Here is a 17,665-nt window from a genome sequence, read left to right as displayed (position 1 = left end):
CAAAATTCCATAAAATAGGTTGAAATCCAACATCATGAGAATCTGGGGCACAGTTATTTTCACTGAGCACTCAGAACTCTGCTGACAGAAATGTTGAAATACAGTAGAGCCATAAGCATTTTATTCAGCGACACTTATATTACTCTCTTGCAGGAACAATCCGAGTGTCTTCTCTATCTTCTCTTCCTCTATAGTATTAAGGTTGGAAATGGGGTTAGTATTGCATTATGCTTCCGGGAGCTGTCCTGTTCAAGACTAACAGATACCTCAACCAGACTAACTTAATCACTGATCTGAAACCCACACAATAATAACTGTTTGTTACCACTTCAGCCACGGGAGCAGCTAATTTAAGGTTTAACTTTCTTAATAAGCATTTTTATCTGAAATAATAATAATAATAATTTGAAAAATATTATGACTTGATCATCACAGTATAAATCTTGAAATAAATGTAACTTTGTTTATAAATCTGCACATTTCTTTTTTCTTTTTAAACAAACACACTACCATTCAAATGTCTGAAGTCAATAATATATATAGCATATTCTGAAATAGCTGCTGGAAATTCAGCTTTTTTTTATTAAATGTTGCTTGGTATAATTCAGCATATTTATGTGAATTATTTCAGCATTTTTATTTTATTATATTTATTTTTAAGTCAGTATTTAAAAAACAAATAGGCAAAAAAAATCTAACCTTCCTCAATCAATATTTTCCTTAAAGGACACATAGATATTTTGCTGAATAATAAGACACTATATTTGAACATTTAGGCTATATGGCTTTCCTTGGAATACTGTAATGATGCATCTAAATATTCCTTTCCTTTGAACTGACAGTGCACAAATGATGCTCGTTAACTTTTAGCTAATGTGAGAGTCATCCACTGGTTGAAAAATAAAATAAATAAAATAAAAAAAAAACTTTGTCACAGAATCTTCTGTACTATATTTTAGTTTCCATGGGAACTGGTGCAACTGTTGCAACTTTGCCAATTTGAGCATGTATGTAGAGCAACGATTCAAGTCGAGGTGATGCTACAATATAATGATTAGAGCCCTGATTGCCCCACGGGCCTGACATCAGCACCCATCATAACAAGAAGCAATTACTGGAGTGATATCAGCTAGAGCTTACCATCCATCATAGAACTGCGACAGCAGAGGACAAGGACATGGCTGTTTTTCTTAATCCATGCAGGCTGGAGGCACACTACACATCCAGGGAATGTTAAACATACAGCAACAGTTTTTTTTTTCTTGTCATTACACAATGTTAGAAGTTTGGTGAGATGCAGAAGTCAGGAAGAAGTTGAGGGCAATCTATCTGTCAGTCCATCCATCGCGTGTGAACTGACTATCTATCTATCCTATTAACATATTAATTAATCCAACTTTAGAAATACGAGTATGTAGTACTATCAAGGTTTCAATATGATGATGTAATTGTGATTTTTTTTTTTGTTGCTTTTTTTTAACTTTTTTTTTGAAGATGGTTGGGGATGTTATGTCATGTTTTGCACAAAAAGCCTGTGCATTATTATTTTTTTTGAGTTGTTTTCTCAGGTTTTCTATAGTCACAGCCTCAAGCTGAATGGCAATGAAACTGTTCACATGATGATGAAATTATAGCCTCCTTCTCAAGTGTCCGACAAATATATAAAAATGCTTTATCACTAAAAGACATTGGTCTGTTTTAGCCTCATTGAGACCCTGGTCAAATTAACAACAAATTCACTCAACTGTGATGTAGCATTTTATATACTGTTTTTAGAATTGTTTTTTTTTTGTGTTTTTTGTTACGGTCACACCAAGTAAAGAGCGATGGAAAAGTTGGAATCACCACCAGATACTAATATTTTCCTTTTAGATTTTCCTTGTAGAGTTCATTCTGTAACTGTTTTGTCTCCTGGGAAAGACTTTAATACTAACATAGTCGAGCAGTAAACAAACAATCCAAGAAATAATAGTAATTAGGACGCTTCTGACACAAATCAAAACTTTAACTCGACTGGTAAAAATAGCTGAGGGGTCCAGAGAGAGCCTTGAAACAGTGACTCAAACTCACTTGCATTTAAAAACAAAACTCAACCCAAACACTTACTGCAGGGAAGGAAACACTCTTTCCATTACTCTCTCTTACTAACTTCCTCTCGTCTTTGCCTTTTGCTCATGGCGATATTGATTGAGCATCTGAAGGTGAATGGCAGCTCCATAGATCACACAGGCAAACAGGGCACAGAGGAACCGCTCCACGGTGAGTCATCTGCCTCCTGTAAACCTCCACATCCAGCCGGTTTGATCATCCGCACAATTGCCTGAAGCAGATCTGATGGTGTGACGAGACAAATAGAAGGTTGTCACTGCTTTCGCAACCAGTGTAGCCATTTCTGTGGGGATGTGTGGTGAACAATGCTGGAAAACAATGCAGCACTGTGACAGAGTGCTGATGTATTTGTTAAACAATTGCTGTGCGATTAGGAGGAAGAGTAAGATGAAGAGGAGAGAAGAGTGGAAATTCCCTTATCCTGCTTTTGGAAGTGGCTTGTCGTCTTTTCTGACTTGCAGCACAAAAAGTATGAACAATTATATTAACTGCTGAAACCACACCTTCTTTCTTTGCGTGAACATTTGTGTGGCATTATGCAAATGTTTCCACATCGTGATGTAGACATGTGGGGGTGTGTTAGAACGAGGTGTTTCAGGGGGGCGTGGCAGAGTCTTAACATTAATAAAGAATATCTCGTTGGAATTCTTCAGGGATCTTATCTATGCACAATGCATGGTCTATGCACAATTAGCATAGGGAAACTTGAAATTGCATCATACGACCCCTTTTTAAATGCTGTTCAAACCACAGGAACCAATTACATTATATATAATAAATGAATGCATGTATGCATTTGGATCATTACTTAGGGGTAAAAAATAGCATGGAGACAGTGGTCGCAGTTCGAAAAGCCTACCGTAAAACAATGTAGGAACGATGACAAAAAATGCACACCGCTACATACAGGATGTTGCACAGCTCCATTTCTCTCACATGCTCCGCCAGTGACCCATGGAGAGCAAATGTCACTTAGCATAATGAAAAAAGACCCTGCTCAGCTGCCACTGAACTGGCTTTCTCTGTACCAGTCATAAGAGCTCATAGAAATGGTGCTGAATTGCAGCATTTGCAAAAAAGCCCAGGCAATAAAAGAGTCTGTCAAGGTCAGACAGAGCCTGACTGACAATGCCTGAAGGAGAGCAGGAAAAGGGTAGCGAGGAAGAGAGATTGACAGGAGGAGAGAGAGAGGAGGGATGAGGAGTTATGTCATGCCATGTAAAACCCTCCTCCCACAGTGGGAGTATAATTAACTTTCACACACTTGCCCTGAGGTGGCAATTCAGAAGCTGAAGATTTTCGCTTCACATTTCTCCCAAGGGTTGTTGTATGCTAACACAAACCTTTTATACAACATTCTATACTTTAAAGATGAGTGCACTAAGTAGTAAATGAAAATGACTGTGTGAATCCAATATTCGATCCAAATACTGTGCACTAAAGAGAGATCAACTGAACCCAAAGATCTTTGGTCTGACCAAGTCTCTTGCATGATCACTTCACTATTCTCTGAATAGCGAATTACACATATTGTAGTGTACTACAGTGTATCTTTGCATTTTTTAAAAATGGTTCACTTACTCATTAATCACTATAAAGTGAACAAAAATAAGTGAGTGGTGTTTAGATGCGGATCTAAATCCTGTTTGTCAAAGAGTTTCAGAAATGTATAGGAAACAAAACATTACCGTATTTTTCTGACTATAAGTCGCACCTGAGTATAAGTTGCATCTGTCAAAAAATACGTCATGATGAGGAAAAAAACATATATAAGTCGCACCGGACTATAAGTCACATTAATTTACAACCAAGAACCAAGAGACAACATTACCGTCTACAGCCGCGAGAGGGCACTCTATGCTACTCAGTGGTAGACTACAGGAGCACTGAGCGTTATAGAGCGCCCTCTCGTGGCTGGAGACGATAATGTTTTCTCTTAGTTCATTTCTCTCGGTTCATGTCAAATTAATTTTGATAAATAAGTCGCACCTGACTATAAGTCGCAGGACCAGCCAAACTATGAAAAAAAGTGTGACTTATAGTCCGGAAAATACGATATATATATATATATATATATAAATAAATAAAAAGGAAAATAAAAATAAGAACCAACACATACAGTACAAAGCTTACAATATTTTAGCCTATTTGTATCCCTAATCAACCATTTCTAGATAACATGATCTAGATAACATGATCAGATTTATTTGGGACAATTTTGGTTGAGAGCTTGATTAACTGAGTTCATTTTATTGTTGCGTTTAAAATCAAGATTGACTTTATAGCAGTATATTGTAGCTGCTACAAATGAAGGTTTAAAACTGATAATGTTGTGATAATTTCTTTTGCATCTACAAATGTGTAGCACAAAGCATCAAGAGAGAGTGGGCCATGTCTTTTCTGACCTATACATTGAACTGAATATACTACATAAAACGACATCTGTTATTTGCTCCACAGAACTCACATACATTTGTGCAATTGCTCTAATACTCAAAAAAAAAAAAAAAATTGGTGGTCTTTTACTGTCCGCCATCTGACAACATCTTTTTAATTATAGGAAAGATAATTAAAAATTAAAAATTTGGAAGATCTGACTAACCATTTCAATAGCCTATTTTTCTTCTCTTATTTTCTAACTTTATTGAGGCTTCTTATATTTTTGCCACAAAAAATGTTCTCATACAAACCACTACTAGATGTGGTCTACCTTAAATGAAGTCAAGGCAAATTGCTGAGTTCAAAGCTCTTTCATGAATTTGATAGATAATTCAATGTTAACTTCAATGGCAATGAATGCATATTCTTTTCATTAGTGTTAAATAGAGCTATGTCACCCTGCATGATCTTTAGAAATGAAGACAAGGTAATTATATTTAATTAATTTAAAGCCTTCAATGTCATTTCACTCAATCTAATGTGCTAAAAAAAAAAAAAAACCTCTGCAAGCATAGCTGCAATTCATTCTTAGCACACTTTTCCAATCCTCAGAACAAAATGACAGATCTTAAACACATGTAACACATATTCTTTCATTCAAAACTTGCTATTGTGCTACTGTGGTACTGGTATCTTTTTTTTTTCTCCACATAAATTCAAACAGAATTTTCTGTCTTCATTTCCCCCCCTCTCAAATCCTTAAGCATATTTTAGTTAACTTGGTACAATATACCTTCCAAATGTAGTTAATGTTAAACTTTTCATTTGGACTGGTTCTCATTTAATTGTGTACAAGTACAATCCGACAACAATAAATTTAATGGTTCATTAACAAATACTTTGGCATCCGTGCATCTGATCATAATCTGATAACCACAATATATTTTTACCAGGTACATTCAAAGTGTTTTTGTGTATACACTGACTTTGTGAATGAACAACGTTGTCCATTACAGAGATCATGAAGATGGGCAAGTACAATTTTGAAAGTCAATATTATTAACAGTACCGACAGAATGGAGAACCTTATGGCGGTGTCATTAGATATTACAAACATTATGAATTTTATGTTAGTTTGTTTGAGTAATACACATGCATTTTGTAATGTGGCATTTTTCATTGATTTGAAATATGTATCTTGATTGTTTACTATTGATTTAACTAATATCCACCTCTTGAATCTGTCTGATAAGCCCTCATTTCCACAAAGACTGATTGGTTCATCTCCCTTACAGTCTATGCTGTTCTGTGCTGACAAAATGCAAATGCTCAATTACACACTGGTGACTGGCAATTCTGTGATGAAAATTCATTATTTTGGGATTTGGATTTCATTTATAATTTTTTGATGTATTTGAAACTTAACAGACTTAACATAAAAACATTTGTTGATTAACAAATAAGTCCACTTGATTTAAGTGATGGTGAAATTTGTTCAAATGAATGAGTACAAAAGCAGATGATTTATTATTATTATTATTATTATTATTTATTTTTATTTTTTTTTATATTGGGAAATACTATTACTGTTTTGGTGTTTTGTTATAAATTAGCTCTAACTCTAAATTCAAAAATTCATCACCACCAAAAAAGCATGTACATAAAAACTGTTTTTCTTTCAATATTCTTTTTCCTGTCATCTAAAACAGACAGATTTCATTCCACTGGGGAATAAAAAGCATGAGAAAAGCCAATATGAGAGCACAGACTGTGTGCAGTGCCCTGTGAATATTGTGAATGTTCCTGATTTGTGCTACACACTGCCTGAAGCTCTACAATATGCTGCAGCCACGGGACTTTAAAAATCAATCATGCTATCAGCTCCAGTGAGTCTTAATACACTAATCAACTTACCCAGCAACTGTGGGTGTATTGCCATTCCTTCATGTGTATGTGAAAGTATATCAACCACACACACGCTCACAAATATGCAATCCCATGACAGCAAGATTGTTACAAGCACCTGCTTTATTACACATTTCACGGTCTTTCTAAGCTTTGTTCCAGGTGTAAGAGAAAAAAGGAATTATTATTAAGGATAAATCAATGCAAACAAATTATTACTCCTGAGTTCTCTCTGTCCCCTGGCCACACGTCCGTATTCTCATATAAGTCATCTTTAATAATGACTTTACCATCAGACTTCATTCTCTCAATCTCCTCCTCTTTAGATCCTCTTTTCCTGTCTATTTTTCACTTTTTTTGCTAAACAAGTTACATGTGTTTCAAGAAATATGACTACTGGAAATTCTCCCACATTGAACACTTTCATCTCCGTAGATATAAATTAAATTAAGGATTAAGATTACATTCAGTTTTAATGTCTAAGCTTTAACTCATCTCAGCTACTATTTCTAACACTTCAAAAAGACCTTAAGGCTTGTGAATCTGGAGCCACAGGGTTTGTTTGACAGACGTAAATCAAACCCAACCTTTGAGAAAGAAAGAAAGAAAGAAAGAAAGAAAGAAAGAAAGAAAGAAAGAAAGACAGAAGTGTAATGAATGGCAGGGATATAATGGGAAAGAAGGGAATAAATAAGGACACAAAAATTAATAAAAATAAGTGGAAGTGGATGGAAAGAAGAAGGAAGGAAGGATAAAAGAATGAAAGAGGAAGACAGAAAAGACAAAAAATGATGAAAGAAAAGACATAAACGAAAAAAGAGACTAAATGAATTAAAGAGAAGGCTGGAAGGAAGGAATGTTGAAAGGAAGGAAGGAAGAATAAAAAGAGAGAAGGGAATAAAGAGAAGACAAAGAAAGAAAACAAAAGGAAGGAGGGAAGGAAAAGAAAGATGGGAATAGAGAGAAGACAAAAAAATAAAACAAATTAAGGATGGAAGGAAAGTAAAGATGGGGATAAAGAGAAGACAAAGAAAGAAAACAGAAGGAAGGAAGGAAGGAATGAAGGAAAGGAAAAAGAAAAATAACAAAAGGGAAGGAGGAGAAAATGGGAAGGAATATTGAAAGGAAGAATGTAAGGAAGGAAAAAATATGAAAAAGAAATCAATAACGAGAAAACAAAAGAAGGAAAGAAGAATGAACAAAGAGAATGTGACAATGCATCATTTCATAAAAAACTACACCTCTGTCCACAGGGAGCATTTAGAACCCGTCTCTGAGGGATACTGGAACACTTTAGTCACAGCAGTGAGTCTCTCTCATTAGAGCTACAAACACAAACACACTGGCAGAACAATTAGTGTGCTTGTTAGCAGTGGTAAAACATAACTTGGTAGCATGCACCAGCTCAAAAACTGCACACTCACTCCCCCTCTGTCACCAACACACAAACATGAATCTGAAAGCTTGTTACTGTATGTAGTGTAGCTCTCAGCTGCTGGCTCGCTTATGATGCTCAAACTGCTGTTGTTCCTATCAAGCAGTGCCAGATCTATACATTCATCCAAAACATGACTTCAGCAGGTTACAGGCGTTGAAAATACCCCCAAAGACCTGCCATTGTTTGAAGTCCAACAACATCGGCTTGACAAGAGATGTGAAAAATATAAGTCAAGCGCCTAGGTCTTCTATAAAACGGATATAAAAAAGAAACAGCTTGTGCTGTCACAAACAGGAGCAGACGGGACTGTGATGTGAGATGCTGAGCACTTACTGGTGGTGTTGTAACGGACTCCGAGGAAGGTCTCTGGACAGGGACGGGACACCACTTCTCCAGCACTGCTCCTGGGCCAGCATGTCCCAATGCCATCAATCGAAGTGTTACAGAACAAACCTAAAAAACAGAGGGACAGAGAGAATGCAGGAGATTACAGAATCCTGGGAAATCTATCATCATGAAATTGTATACTGAAATAAAAAAAAAATGTTATCATTCCAAACTTTTGACTGGAAGTGCAATAAAATTGTAAATAAAAGTGGCAAAGAAAATATGTATTGTTGAAATGCAGTGTTATTTATTGGTAGCTGAAAGCATAATCTGATTGAAAAATATATTTCTTAAACAAACACTGAAGATAATGTCCAGAATTCTGTGACTGCTGTTCCAATATTTGATGATAATGCACTGAGCTTTCCGCTACATGCACAGAATCAATGCTTACCGTTTTAAAATTGAGTCAATCAGCACAAAGTGTTTCCTATTACATGCGCAGGAGATCATTTAACACTGGCTGTTTTCTGTGTGGTATCTCGGCAACGATTGAGTCTCATGTTTCCTAAAGAAATGTTATTTCTTAAGAAACTGGAGAGTAAACATATTCAGAGGCTCTGGCATAAGCACTTAAGGCTATTAACGGTGATGGGTGCATGGGAGGCACGTGGGATTCATGAAAATGGTTTCAATTTGATATCTCTTTATCCATCTTTATCTCTGTGGCTTTTTTCTATGTGTTTGTGTGAGCTGCAGGGCACACTCGTATCATCTGAATTGGCCTCTTTTCCAGAATTCTGAGGGTTTTTTTCACACATTGTTCTTATAAACAGAGAGGATCTGTTGAACCCAGTAGAGATTAAAAAGTGTTTTTAAGAATTTCTTAATCTTCCTTTGAGACTTTCACATATATGTCTTAATCCACTGCATTCTGGGTACATTTTATTACAAAAAATAAATAAATAAATAATAATAAATACATTTGACCATGGGACCATCTGTTTGAAAAACAATGGAAGACATAGGTTATGTTTGCAAAACCTGTTTTATTCATTTATCTATTTATTTATCTTGTTATTCTACTGGCACAAAAATGAAAAATTAAATTTTTCCATTTTGGAATTTACTGTTTGTTATTTATTATTAAAAACAGAATCTCTAGTGCTTGATTTCATGGCAAAATGTATTGCAGCGTCTGAAGTAATTTCACATGCTCAAAGCCTACACTAAATATTTTCTTGGGGATATCACTGTCATGACCGCTGGCTGAAACACTGTGTTTCTGTTTGCAATTTGTCATATCGATTTGTAAACTGACCTGTAGAATTGGTGGGACTAGACGTCTGATTCCACAGGATCAAAGTGCGAGCTGGGAACAGAAAAGAGAAGAAGAAAAAAAAAAACCATTTATCAATATCATACATCATGTTTTTTTTTTCTGATTTTAGTTCAACTAAAAATGAAAACGAAAAATTAAAATGAAAGGAATACGAGAATACTTTTTTTTTGCTGCTAACGCAGAAATCAGCGTAGAAATCAGTTGGGCTGTTGCTTCTTTGTGATCAGTGGAATAGACATGCATCCGTGGCACTTGTTGAATTAAGATCATTATTTTTGTTTTCTTCATGCACAAAAAGTATTCTCGTAGCTTCATAACATTACAGTTGAAGCACTGATGTTAAATGGACTATTTTAATGATGTCCTTACTAAATTTCTGGGCCTTGAACCTGTCAGTTGTGTTGATGTCTATGGAGGGTCAGAGAGCTGACGTGTTATCTTTGTTATTAGGCGTGCCAGAAAACACGTCAGCAGCATCAAACAGCAGCGTTGTGAATGTGCTAAATCTAAAATATCTCAAACTGTGTTCCGAAGATGAAGGAATGTTTTATGGGTTTGGAACGACATGAGGCTGAGTAATTAATGACTTTTCATTTTTGGGTGAACTGTCCCTTTAAATAAATCCATAAATAAAAATTTAAATAAATAAAATAAATGCATTTTAACAGTAATAATTGTGAAAAAACTAAATAAATGATATACACTAAGTATTACTTATCACCATTTCCTGTGCAGAAATACATGTATACTGTAGTGCTTCATACAGAACCTTCTCCATCAATAGGTTTAATGGCTTGAAACACCTTATATTGCTCAATGACTTGTGGATGATGACAATCCTGGCTGAAAGTGTGACACTTACAAATGCTCCCACATTCACTTTTTCTTTCATCTCAACACAAGCTGCCATCAGATTTAATTTACAGCACATATTTCTGGGTTTCTTGCTGACAAAAGATCAAAGCCTGCAGATGATATCTATGCAAATAAAACAAGGAAGACAAAATGTTGCTATAGCAGACAAGGCTGTTTGTGTAATATAATATAATATAATATAATATAATATAATATAATATAATATAATATAATATAATATAATATAATATAATATAATATTTTTTGTGTGATTCTTTCTGCAGGTAACATTTTTACACCCATAGGTAGTGATAAGTGACAAGTGAGTCATTGAATCAATTACAACCAATTTGTTCAAAAGCTAAATAATATAATAATACCTGTAAAAATCGTGCCCCCTGACCTTTATGTATATACAGAAATATCTCTACCATCAGAGTAATTCAAGCTTGAAGTACTACATGGAATGCATTAGTGTTTGAAAGTTGAATTATACTGCTTATTTGACACTGTGTCTTTAATACAGTGCTGGCAGTACCAAAAAAATAAATAAAATAAAAATTTAAATAAACCTGTATGAGACTACTGTCCTTAGAGTTACAAATGACCTGCTCTTATCATCTGATCGTTGTTGTATCTCTCTATTAGTGCTATTGGATCTTAGTGCTGCGTTTGACACTATTGACCACAGCATTGTCCTAAATAAACTAGAAAACTTTGGTGGCATTAATGGAAGGGCATTAGCATGGTTCAAATCATACTTATCTGTCCGCCATCAATTTGTTGCACTGAAAGAAGAGGTATCATATAGATCACAAGTGCAGTATGGAGTACCTCAAGGCTCAGTACTAGGGTCATAACTTTTCACGCTTTACATGACACCCTTGGGAGATGTCATCAGGAAGCATGGTGTTAGCTTTCACTGTTATTCTGATGATACACAGCTCTATATTTCTTTGAGACCCGGAGAAACATACCAATTTGAAAAATGAACGGAATGCTTAGTCGATATAAAAACCTGAATGAGGAGTCATTTCTTACTGCTAAATTGTGAAAAAAACAGAGGTGTTAATTATAGACCCTAAAAACTCTGCAAGTAATAACCTAGAACATAAGACTTGATGGCTGCTCTGTCTATTCTTTATAGTCAGTTAGGAACCTAGGTGTGTTATTTGATAGCAATATTTCCTTTGAAAGCTACGTTTGTAGCATTTGTAAATCTCAAAAATATATCTAAATTACAACCTATTCTCTCAATGTCAAATGCAGAAATGTTAATTCATGTGTTCATGACCTCAAGTTTAGATTATTGCAATGCTTTATTGGGTGGTTGCTCTGCACATCCACTGCATTCTCAAAACTCTGGCAATTAGATAATACCTAGAATATCAAAATCAAATAAGGGCAGCAGATACTTTTCCTATTTAGCACCCAAAATCTGAAATAACCTACCTAACATTGTCCAGGAGGCAGACACACTCTGTGAGTTTAAATCTAGATTAAAGATCCACCTCCTTAACCTGGCTTAGACATAACACACTTATACATTTAAAATTTCCAAATCCGTTAAAGGATTTTTAGGCTGCATTTATTACGGAACTGGGAACACTTCCCATAACACACAATGTACTTGCTACATCATTAGAAGAATGGCATCTACGCTAATATTTGTCTGATTCTCTCTTATTCCAAGGTCACCGTATCCACCAGATCCAGTCTGTATCCAGATCAGATGGTCACTGCAGTCACCCGGATTCAGTACGTATCCAGACCAGATGGTGGATCAGCACCTAGAGAGGACCTCTAAAGCCCTGAATGTCAGCAGAAACCATGATAACTAGATTAGCCCCAGAGACAGATCCTCAATCTAGACCTTGTCTCCTAAATGGCCACTGGGACAAGACCACAGGAAACAGACGATTTTTCTGCACAATCTGACTTTGCTACAGCCTGGAATTGAACTGCTGGTTTTGTCTGGTCAGAGGAGAACTGGCCCCTGACTGAGCCTGGTTTATCCCAAGGTTTTCTGGCTTGCTTAATTTAACACTTAATTTCCAGCGATATCGTCGACTTGATTGCACAGATACTATTTAAACTGAACTGAGCTGGATGATGGCATCATTGAATTAAATGATGAACTGCATTTTTGCTTTATTGACACACTATTTTCCTGTTTAATGCTGGTCAGTTGCTTTGTTACAATCTTTATAACTAAAAGTGCTATATAAATTAAGGTGACTTGACTTGACTATAAATGAATTTGGGTCATTTCAGCCGAGATCTGAACAAAGCCACTGAGCATCGATATAGTTAATTGTTGATTTCACCAGATATTTTCAGATATTGGGCCCTATCATACACCCGGCACAATGCGATGCAAGGCAGTTTCAGTCCGGCGCTGTTCGCTTTTTCCCGTACAGCGCCACGTCGTTTAATTAGCGAATGCATTTGCGCTCATTTGTGCACCCATGAGTTTGCTGGTCTAAAAAATCGGTGTGCTCAGGCACTTTGCTGGAGCATTGCTATTTTAGCGAGCTGAAAATAGACTGCGCCATAGACCAACTCAAACCTGGTCTAAAGTCTAGTAGTCGGTAGAAAATGCGCCTCTTGGTGGGTCCACATTGCGCGTTGACTTGCTTATTACACACAGGAATGCGAATCACACAAACATGCTAAATGTTTAAAACAAAAGGATTACAGTGTAAAATAATATTATTGTGTACATAAATATAAAAATGTAATGATGGATAGTCATTGTGTGTATTAGAATTAGGCTACCTATTTGCAATTCAGCGTATTATTACTTATAATGATGAATGAAGTTGGCTAATAAATTGAACAATCGTGCCAATACACACACATATATGTTAACTAACTCATCGCGCTGAGCCATTTGAAAGCCTGCACTGCTACTTCATCCCACGCCTTCTTCACCTCGGGAAGCTTTGGCTCGTGCACAAGCAGATCAGTTTCTTGCTTAAGAAGCATTCAGCTTTTGCGCCAACAAATTCCGCCATGTAAATAGCGATCTGCCATGGCGAGCGCATCTCGCTCTTAAAGGGCATGAGAGATGACACTCTGATCTGTTTATTGAACGTTACGCCAATTACTTATTAAGAGAATAGGGACAACCCATTCCAAAAATGGGCCCCGGTGCACGGACCATTTTTCTGTTGTTGAAATAGCAAAATTGGATTCAGCATGTGGAATTGGACACACCCTGAGTGCACCTGCATCTTAGCTTTAATAATTTTGGATGTTTAAAACAATTACATATAGACAAAGTGAACAAATAAAGAAAAAAATGAATCAAAATGATTCTGAGAATATTTTTAATTGTACAATATTTTGTTTGTCAAGCAAATAACGTATGAATCTTTACTATAGGGATTTGTGCACCTTTGCTTATCAAATCATGGTTGAATTTGTTTCTCTATTCACTCTTCTGTCTGCTGTTCACTGAGATAAAACAAGCACACATCTATTAATCTTCTACTCACAAAAGCAACGGACAGTTGCTCTGGCTCCATGGCACTGAAGCAGAATACACACACACACACACACACAGGAGTAGAACAACCCAAGCTAGCATGTCACCATGTCTTTTCATCCTCTGGCCCGGAAATAACAGGTGAACGAACGGGGATATCGCTGCTGAATAATTCATAATGGATATGAGCAGCTCTGCTCTCAAAGTCTTTTCAAATCGCAGAAACGGATGTGCAAAACAATGAATTCTCAGTTCCGTGCCATTAAAATATTCATTCAAAAATGAGGTCCGACCCTGCGGAATGAAGTTTGTTTATTTGGCAGCACAATAAGGGTCACTGCTGTTCCTGCAAATGTAATTTATCCTGACATCCATGTTTTTAGATTTTATGGGAACAATATGCTGCTCAGGAAATAAACACATATGATCTCGACTTGCTTTATACGAGCTACTACACATCTCTCAGGGGAAAAAAAAAATCCATTATTGGATAGGATCGACTGTGCTGAAAAACTGTGCTCATAGTTTGAGGTTTACTTTCATAAATTTCTCAAAACATCTGCTGATCTAAGCATTGAAAAAAAAAAAAAATGGACACTGACCAATAATTGTGGCTATAGTATATGGCGATACAGAAAAATCAACTCTAAAACAAGGAGGCTGCTTAATAATTTTATTATAATGAATAGAATTTTAATTATTTAACTTATCAGGTTATAACCTATTTACTCAAACAGATAAACAAACTAAAAATGATTCTCAGCTGTATTATTAAGCAATGAGAATCATTCAATCAGAATTTGAAAAGGACAGTTATTTAATGCATATCCATCGGAACATGGCTTGTACTGAGAAAAGGAGAGATGTTTAGCCCTTAATGTGTTGGTTATGTTTGCCGTCAAACTTCGTGTGATAGCAGTGCAGTGGAGTAACTGAATGATGCAAAGGACACCCACAGCTCACAGTGTGAACAAACAGAAATATTTGTGTGAAGATGTATTTGTGCTCATCTGTTTGTGTACATATGAGAGAGAGAGAAGTAAAGAGTGCACAACAAAGGCTAAACATATTTGCGATCACACTTTTTTTCACGTAATTTACAAGCACATCTTTTTTATGCATAACTTAATGCACTTGTTACAAGACTAATTTTAAGTAAAATACATATGTACAAATGCATTTAAATTAAGTTTAAGATAATAATTATAATAAAAAAATTGTATTAAAACTATTAATAGATTAATACTACTATTTAGAAATTATTAATACTACTATTAAAACTATTAATACTACTATTTAGAGTTTTATTTCATATTGTGTGATTAATTACATATTCTGTGAAACTCCACATAGCCATGATAAAGGAAAACAAAGTCATTTGAAAATAAAAAAAATACATGCTATTGTACTCCAAGGTTAATTACATTGAGTGGGCTCAGTATTAGGTAATCACAGCTTTGTTGTGAGAGCCCTGGTCTTTACACATGCTTGGATCTGTGAATTTTAATTTCAGAATTACGTCAATAATGGCTACACAAACAATCAGAAAATGGCACATGAAAGAAATCTAATCACTTCAGCTCTTGATATTTTATAGCTAATTATACAAAATATGACCTCCAGGAGACATGGCCACCAGTTTTATTTTCACAAAACATATTTCAAGCTGGTTATTTCATGGTAATCGGAGTCATGGTTGAGTTAAATATTTGCATTTGCATTCAGTCGATCAAATGTATTCTCTTGGCAAAATAAAATATGTTTCATATTATAGTATGGTTGGTGAGCTGAGGTGACCTGCAAATTTGTGTAACTGCTCATACAAATCGCATTGAGCACGACTATAGCTATTGGGTGATTCATGTTCTGACAATATATATATATATATATATATATATATATATATATATATATATATATATATATATATATATATATATGTTACAATTGTGTATTTATTAACATCATAAATTAATTACTAAAAGTCAAAAAAAAATTTTTATTAATTTTATATAATTTCAGCTGACAAATTATTTTGAAATAACCCTGATTCTCTATTCTACAAAACTCGGGAGACCAGTAATAAATGATAAAGCTCTTGATCTGTCCTGATACAAACACAAACAGCACCTTGTAAAACAGCAGGCTGCAATCAAAGGTCAGTTTGTTAAATGACTCTTAAACTTCTCTTTGTCAAGACTCTCAATTAGTATCACTAAGGTTACCACAGAAAAACAAATCAGGAAAATCCAGTTAGCCAGAAACACTTGATTAGTCAATTGCACTTCAAAACACAGGCTGCTCTTTCTCAAAGCAGAGTGTTTACCGCCAATTTAAGAACTAGACGGTACAAAACTCTGCGTTTACAAACTGTCCAAAACAATCTCAAAGACATAGACACTATAAAGAATAAAGCCAAAGAGATAGTTTCTGGTAGATAATACACACAACATTTCCACCCTCATCTGTCCCGAAAGACAGCATAACTTGGCATAACTTGAAAATCAATTTACTTTGAAAGAGCAGGCTACATTTTTGGACCATATGACAATCATTTCATATGCAGATATTCAAAAGATGTTTCTATCTGGTTCGGGAGGCCAGATTTTCTCATGAGAGCACCTAGGTGGGGAAGTAACATTCAACATCAACTGTCTCTTTGCGTCGATACTGAGCATGACAGATGGGTTGAAGGTATTACTCGGCATTTCCTAATCGTCCCCACGGGGACCTGCGATCCCTAGACAGCCACATCCCTGGCCCGTTTTCCTTCCTTGCGATGCAGCACATGCAAAATCGAATCTAAGACTGACAGACGCAGAACATCTATTAAAAACTTTTCATGATTCAGCTCAACCAATGTGAGTTTTTTTATCCAGTGATATTACACAACATTGACTCCTTGTGAGTTCACAATTGTTACGCTGGCACCAGCAGGCTTTGTTGCCGCAGCTGCGCTGGAGATTAGGGGTTGAATTCCACAAGACTTGTGTAATCATATCAACAGTGTAAGGTTCTGGGTTTACAGGCATTCAGGACAGATTAATTATCCGTTATATGGCGAGCATTTAAAAATACGATGTTTGGTTTCAACTTGGAAAATCTATCTGAAATTACTCACAATTTTATAGTTGTGTTAATGCTGCATGAAGAAATACGACAGTAGGACCAATCAGATATTTGACAACTGCAAATAACTGCAGGTTTAACCACTGAGCTATTGACTCACCGAATGGTTGTAAGGCCCTGTACACATATATATAGTTCATTGGTGTAAACTTGATCCATTAATCTGTCTACCAGATGGATTAGCACGTGTCTCTATTTAAGAGGAAAGCCACGGTAACTTCACCGTGTGTGAGAGATTTACTCTTTGAAGTTTTAAGGATGCATCATTTGCCAGATTTCACACCAGATTGGTCTCAGCTGGCCTGTTATGATTATCTGAGCATAGGTTCAACTTTTCAGCTAAATATAATATAATAAATGAGGTAAAGAGTGTGACTCACGCACCACATTAGTCGATTAACTATTTTGGATGATATATGTGGGAAATATAAACATTTTGTAACAAAGTTAGCACATTTTTAGCTAACATCAAACATGTTAAACTTGGCATCCATATTTCTAATTAAGTGTTTAAATTGTTAATATATGAATTCAGAATATATATATATATATATATATATATATATATATATATATATATATATATATATATATATATATATATATATATATATATATATATCTCCAAGACAGAATTATAAGGGGCATGCTATCCGCAATAAGTGTTTTTTTTTTGTCTTTTTTTTTTTTT

At 35.4% G+C, this 17,665-nt stretch overlaps 1 protein-coding gene across 1 annotated transcript in view; it reads right to left on the bottom strand.

Moving 5' to 3' along the window:
• Positions 1 to 17,665, bottom strand: part of crhr1 (corticotropin releasing hormone receptor 1) — a 114,273-nt gene that overhangs the window by 54,909 nt on the left and 41,699 nt on the right. Inside the window, exons 3-4 of the mRNA XM_026207772.1 lie at positions 9,480 to 9,530; positions 8,165 to 8,284 (exon numbers count right to left, since the gene is read on the bottom strand). Coding sequence (XP_026063557.1) covers positions 8,165 to 8,284; positions 9,480 to 9,530 — 171 coding nt within the window. The remainder of the gene's footprint in view (positions 1 to 8,164; positions 8,285 to 9,479; positions 9,531 to 17,665) is intronic.

The sequence above is a fragment of the Carassius auratus genome, chromosome 28, assembly GCF_003368295.1.
Source record: "Carassius auratus strain Wakin chromosome 28, ASM336829v1, whole genome shotgun sequence".
Lineage (NCBI taxonomy): Eukaryota > Metazoa > Chordata > Actinopteri > Cypriniformes > Cyprinidae > Carassius > Carassius auratus.
This window is presented reverse-complemented; position numbering and strand designations above follow the sequence as displayed.